The sequence below is a fragment of the Glycine soja genome, chromosome 9 (genome assembly GCF_004193775.1).
Source record: "Glycine soja cultivar W05 chromosome 9, ASM419377v2, whole genome shotgun sequence".
Lineage (NCBI taxonomy): Eukaryota > Viridiplantae > Streptophyta > Magnoliopsida > Fabales > Fabaceae > Glycine > Glycine soja.
Window position 1 is genome coordinate 41,859,446 of NC_041010.1, and position 6,534 is coordinate 41,865,979.

The 6,534-nt window shown below is 33.1% G+C and overlaps 1 protein-coding gene across 1 annotated transcript; it reads right to left on the bottom strand.

Moving 5' to 3' along the window:
• Positions 1 to 567: 567 nt before the first annotated feature.
• On the bottom strand, positions 568 to 4,902 carry LOC114368996 (DEAD-box ATP-dependent RNA helicase 5-like). Its single transcript, XM_028326299.1, has 13 exons — positions 4,309 to 4,902; positions 4,091 to 4,215; positions 3,573 to 3,680; positions 3,384 to 3,464; positions 2,996 to 3,074; positions 2,689 to 2,774; positions 2,547 to 2,603; positions 2,400 to 2,467; positions 2,256 to 2,324; positions 2,029 to 2,122; positions 1,358 to 1,522; positions 1,133 to 1,225; positions 568 to 978 (listed from the first exon to the last, which is right to left on the bottom strand). Exons 1-13 carry the CDS (start codon positions 4,802 to 4,804, stop codon positions 886 to 888), a joined length of 1,614 nt encoding a protein of 537 aa, XP_028182100.1. The 5' UTR covers positions 4,805 to 4,902; the 3' UTR covers positions 568 to 885.
• Positions 4,903 to 6,534: the final 1,632 nt, after the last annotated feature.

Here is a 6,534-nt window from a genome sequence, read left to right on the forward strand (position 1 = left end):
AAAATTAAAAGACCCAATTAAATTATTTAATAATTAGAGAGTCAAATCGTACATTTAAAATAAATTAAAGGAACAAAACAGGAATTTAGCCTTTCCATAACTAATTATAGAATATGTAAAAGAGAATGTGTTGCTCACCCTCCTCATCTGCATAAATAAAAGTAACCTTGGATCAAATGGTTCCAAACTTGTGATTGATGATCCAGTATTTTATATTAGATGCACAGGCATAATTACCAGGTACGCTGTAAGTTAGGGTTATTGTCGGTAGCTAAAAAAATTAGTATCGAGCAAAATCACGAGGCTAAACAGCTCAAATTGGAGCTTATGTTAGAATCCTTTCATGTGTATGTATTACTGACCTCAAAGGAACTGGAGCCAATAACAGGTGGGGATCTTCTCAATTGAAAGATACCCTGGATAGATAATACAGATTCCAGCTAATGTAAAAAAAAATAAAAAAATTAACAGCATCCTCATTAACAATCCACATAAATTGGTATAACAAGCATAGTTATGGTTACAGAATTAATGTAGAAGTCGGGGAGATAAAATTTAACTGCAAGATATAACCAAAGGAAAATAGTAAGCTAATTAATTAACCAATAAAAAATCTAAAACGTCAAACTCTGGAAATTGTAAGACAATTCTAGACAGCTAAAAATGTGTGAATACAAAATGATCATCTCCATAAGGTAAAGAAAGAATAACAAAAGAAAGCACAGATGAGTGCACTACAACATGAAAAGACTCGCTAATCTATTTATATATTATAACTAACCTTTATTATTACCTTTTAAAGTAATAAATAACTCGACCAAAAAGAGTAAGAAATGACCGAATTCATATAATTTCTTCAGCCAAAAATAAACAAGTCGCCAGCATTTAGTCTTCATCAGAGTCCTCAAATGTTTTCTTTTGAGACTTCGGAGCATCAACAGGGATTTCCTTGAAGTGTGCCCCATAAAGTTTGGACTCCTATCATAGATTGAAAATTTAGAATTTTATCAATCAATCAAATGTTCTGCACAAGACAAAAAATAAAGGACTGCCACACAAAGAAATGTTTATCCTAGCTTCATCATAGAAAAAATCTGAACTGGTGCATAAACAAAAGTGGAAAAAAAAAGACCTTTTTCTTTACATGTGTGCCAAATTTCAGGAGGGCATCCGGTACAATTTGCCCTGCTTCTCTTAAAACATTCACCAACTCCCCAGCAAGTCCCTGAAAATTTCCATTCTTAAATTGATTCCAACCAGGGTGAAAAGACATAAAAACACCAATTATATGTATAATAGAAACAGCATGCATGGGTGCAAAGAAGAACCTAGAATATATAAAGAGAATTTATACTACCTTATTCTGCTGCATAAAGAATGTATGTGCAACACCCTTTTTACCAGCTCGTCCAGTACGCCCAATTCTATGAACATAATCTTCTGTAGTCAGAGGAAAACTATAGTTGATCACTACTTCAACATCTGGAATATCCAATCCTCGTGCGGCCACATCAGTAGCAATCTGCTCATTGAATTTTTAAGTCAAATATATGACTGAGTAAAACAACAGAAAGTGTGCAGAATGTCTAACAGATGATGTCATTCGTACTGTATCCACTATAGGCATTCACAAGATACCTTACAATGATATTAAAGTTTAAAAATAGATTGACCAAATAAATTCTTTGCAATCTGTACATTTTTTTTAGGACTAGGGAGAATTATAAAGTGGGTTTAAATTCATCCACAAGTCAGTACTGTAAAAATACACTAGAACTTTCAAAGGGAGAAGGAACGAAGCACAGAAGAATCTGGATAGAAACATTATCCAGAGATAGCAAATATAGAAAAATGCATTCCAAAAACATAGTTACAAAATGATGAGAAGAAAAAAACCATTTTCCAATAAAGCCACAGTATCACGAGAAAACAGCCAAACATAGATACCAATTCACAAATTTGTTCTAACTTTTGAGCCAACAAACTGCCATAATTAATAATTAATAATCATAATGTAAAATAGGTTACCATCAAAGGACAGCTTCCATTCTTGAACAATGAGAGTGCTTTTGTGCGATCATGTTGGGCTTTGTCCCCGTGTATTGATACAACCTTCCAACCCCTGAAGATGGTATTTAACATGTCCTGAGTGGCTATTCTAATTATATCATCAAGTGCTTAGAGGCTAGAACCAGCACCAGATATTTTCACCAGGAAAATTTTAAAAAATAAAATTGTGTGGACGTGTTACATACCCTTCTTGAAGCATATTTTCAACTCGTTTGGCTTCCAATTTGTACAAAACAAAAACCAATACTCGATTCCTGAGAAAAGGTACAAGCTCTTAGTAACATGCGGAAAAACTAAACATGTAAGGAACAAACCGCAGGAAAAGATACCTCTGAGATTTGTGGTACTTTTCCAGTAAAGCAGCTAGGCGCTTATCACGAGAACGATCATCCAAGACCTATGAATGTAAAAGGAATTAATATTCACTAAAAGCATAAATACATATATGAGAAATGTAGATTTGATAAAATTCACACCTCAACTATCTGCATGACATCATGATTGGCAGCTAAGTCTTCTGAGCCTACAACAACCTGTCACGAGTTTAAATATTTCTTCCTCTAAAAGCTTATATAAAAATAATAGTTGAAAGCTTTTGTTGAAAATGAAGATACAGACTTTTACAGGATTAGGATCCATAAACTCCTGTGCCAAGTAATGAACTGGCAAAGGCCATGTAGCACTGAACATAACCATTTGACGATCTGCAGATAAGTATACTCTCTTTAATAAAAAAAAAATAAGCTGGGAAAATTTGAGTAAGCAAAATACATCTATGTAGGCTCCTTGGAGAATCAGAAGGTTCAGTGTAGTTCAACTATAACAAATTTAAGCCAACATTTAAAAAAAAACTATAACAAGAAATTAAGTGGAATAAGTTAATGACCAGTAATAGTGGAAACAGTTGAAGAAAAATGCATCATACCAGAACATGTCTGACCCAGTATAGAGCGAACTATTTGTTCAAAACCCATATCAAGCATCCGATCTGCTTCATCAAGTACCTAGGACAAATAAAGTTAACATTTGCAAAAGGCTCGGGATATGTTACTTAATAAATGCATCTACTTCTACTTCACATTGAACTTAAAGCCAAAGAAAATTCAGCCAAGATGCAACTTGTATATAAATTCAAAATCCAGCATATTCCAACATCAGAATTGTAGCAAATGTAGAACAAAGAGACTCAAACTGCCACCAGTGAGTCTAACAAATATGAGATACCATGGTATAACAACTTTACATAATAGAATAATGTATTAAGAAATAAGAGAGGAAGTGAACAGAATTCTGCTTGACAATTTACAGCTTACCACAAACGATACTTCTTTTAGGCAACAGATACCCATTTCAATCAGATCCTGGATACGACCAGGAGTTCCAATGATAATGTCCTGAATGGAAAAAAGTAGAATTAAAAGATCAATTGAATACAAACATGTGACTTCAACTGGCATTTGAATGCAAACCATCCAAAGGAACAGAAGAACTTGATAACTTACAATGCCAGATTTTAGTGAGGAGATTTGTGGCCCTTTAGAGGTTCCACCATACAAACAGATTGATTGCACACCACAAGACCTACCAGCATCACACATGACATCTGATATCTATAAAACAATTAAAGACAACTATTAGCAAATATCTTCCAGTAAATCAGTAATCTATCCAATACCCATGGATGATGAATTAACCATAACATATGGTTTCTCATGTTAGAGTATACATCTTAAATAATAAGCTCACAACTAGCAACTACATCATTCACACTACACAGCCCTTCATTTGAATTTGAAATCCTAGTAAAACTTTCTTTTAAGTAACTTGAGAGAGAAATCAAAATTCTCTCACGTATCATCAGAAGTGGAATGTTTGAAAAGAATCAACAAAAGTCATATAGGACTCTAATTTCAATTTGCATCAGACAAGGGCAAATTACACATGAAATGATTAAAAAACAAAGTTTAAATTCAAATTAAATGAAACACCATCCCGTGCATTAACAAAAACAAGCACATACCTGTTGAGCTAGCTCTCTAGTGGGAGATAGCACGAGGCCGAGAGGGTTTCGTCCCTTGGAACTTTTCCCCTTCCGCTTCCCCAAAACATGCATAACCGCCGGTAAGCCGAACGCCAACGTCTTCCCTGAAAGCAAAAACCACCAAAATCAGAACCAATTTCAAGTCACATGAAATACAAACAGCAGCAGCAACAGCAACAACAACAGCATCAACACACCTGAGCCAGTGGCAGCAATTCCAATCAAATCACGACCGTCCAATAAGAAAGGCCAGGCTCGGGACTGAATCGGAGAAGGCTTCTGGAAACCCTTGCAGCACTCCAGCACGTTCTCCGGCAGCCCCGAATCCGCGAAGCTCTTCACCGCCGCATATTTCGCGTCTCCCGCATTCAACCCGGTGACCACCACGGACCCGTCCGCCACCGTTTCGTCGCGATTAGCACCGTTGTCACTGTTGTTGTTGCCGTTGGTTTCCTCGGCGTTCTCTTTGGACTCGTGGTGCTTCTTTTTCTTCTTATTCGATTCGGTGCCGTTTTGAGGGTCGAGTTGTTCGTCGAGCTTTCGTTTGGTGCTGCTATCGGTTTGGTGCTTGTCTTTGTTCTTGTTCTTCCTTTTTTTCTTCTTCTTCTTCTTCTCGGAATCGAGCTCGGGGCTGTAGGGAACTTCTTCGGCGACTGGTTCGCTGACCAAAACGGCGTCGTGTTTCCGACCCATGTTTGGAGATGGAAGGTGTTTGGAGTGAAGGGAAGTTAACAACGCCGCGAAACAACGCAAACCAGTGCCAAAAATTGCAAGGGTTGCAGGCGCGGAGATTTATAATATTTAGGGTTTTGACTTTTGACTCACAAGTTAGTTTAGCACTCGAATTCTAAAAGGACTTTTTTAGTTTGTGGTCTACTCCAATCATATAATTTGGGCTTAAATATTTTTATACCTATTTTGTTTTTTATTTTGTCGATGTATTGGATTAGGATTTTAAAGAATTTTTAAAAGATTATTTTTTATAAAAAAAAATCTTGTAGAATTTATTTAAGATTTTTAAATGATATAAATAAGTTTTGTGACATTCAATTAACATTTTTAAATTTTTTAAGAAGTGCAACAAAATTTAGTGATATTGAATTAAGATTTTTTATAACTTAAAAAAATATTTTGATATCAAAAAAATATGTAAATTTCAATGGATAGATTTCATATGACTTTTGAGTATTAAAATAACTATCGAATCATCACACTCGAACTCTTGAAATTTTGTTAGACTCTTTTATTTTTTTTATTAGTTAATGGATTTTTTTTCTTTTTTCATCACACATACTATCTTCTCTCTTCAATATCCAACACAAAAATGAAATCTACATTCAATTGAAAGTGGTACTTACCATTTGTCAAAAATAATATTTTTCAAGATATGTCATATATGTTTTTCCTATTCTTTTGAAACAAAAAAATGTCAAATATATTTCTTCCCTTTACAATTTATTTTTTAAATTAAATTAATATTTGTCTCATATGTCAAGTTGCATTCTGTCCCCCACCTACTTGACGCAATGTTTTTGTAATTGTCACCATTAATTTTGTAACATGTGTATCTCAATAATCCTCTTATAAATTTTGTACCCTCATCACTCTCTTATATTGTGTACTTATTATTGCATCCCATTTAAATCTATTGTTCAAATCTAAAAGCAATAATAAGAAAATGTTATTGCAAAAAAAAATAGTATAGAATGATCTAAAGCTAAAATCAATTTAGCTATTAAAAGATAAAAAAATATATTGGTTTTACTTTTTTATCCAAACCTCGTCATTTCTTATCACTTTTTTTTCACTAACTCTTTAAAATTTAAATATGTTTTTAAAAATTCAAAGAATCCTTTTAATTTTTATAAATCTATAAAGTTCATATAAATCTTTTAAATTCGTATGATATAAATCTATTAAAATTCAAACTATCATAAAAGTCTTGTAAAGAAATTTAATAAATTTTAATATTCCTACATAATTTTAAAAATCCACAAGACTTTTTTAATGTTAAAATAGTATTTTAAAATCTCAATCAAATACATCATTCTTAAACTTTATTTTCATTATTTTGGTATTAACTAATTTTAAGTTTTGAAATAGGTGCTTGTAATTAGGAAAATCTCCATTAATTGATGAAGTAAGTCATTAAGTCCAACTCGTTAAAAAATTATTGACTCAACAACCAAGTCAATTTAACAAATATTTATTTCAAAACCAAAATTTGATAGGTATCAAAATAAATAAAAAAAATTAAGGTTAGGTACCAAAATCAAAACACTTTTATTTTATAGTATCAATAAGTTATTTAAGCCTAAAATAAAAGTTAATCACTGTTAAAATTGTTTAAGTGTCGTCGACGGCAAGGTCACCAAAGAAGTCGTAGGGTTCGAAGAGTATCTCGTTGGAAAAGAGGAAGAAGA

Coding starts and splice junctions, on each gene's coding strand:
- LOC114368996 (XM_028326299.1), bottom strand. CDS start 4,804: ATGGGTCGGAAACACGACGCCGTTTTGGTCAGCGAACCAGTCGCCGAA. Junction 3,465..3,572: donor CCTCACTAAAATCTGGCATT/GTAAGTTATCAA, acceptor TTTTCCATTCAG/GACATTATCATTGGAACTCC. Junction 2,468..2,546: donor ATGTCATGCAGATAGTTGAG/GTGTGAATTTTA, acceptor TTACATTCATAG/GTCTTGGATGATCGTTCTCG.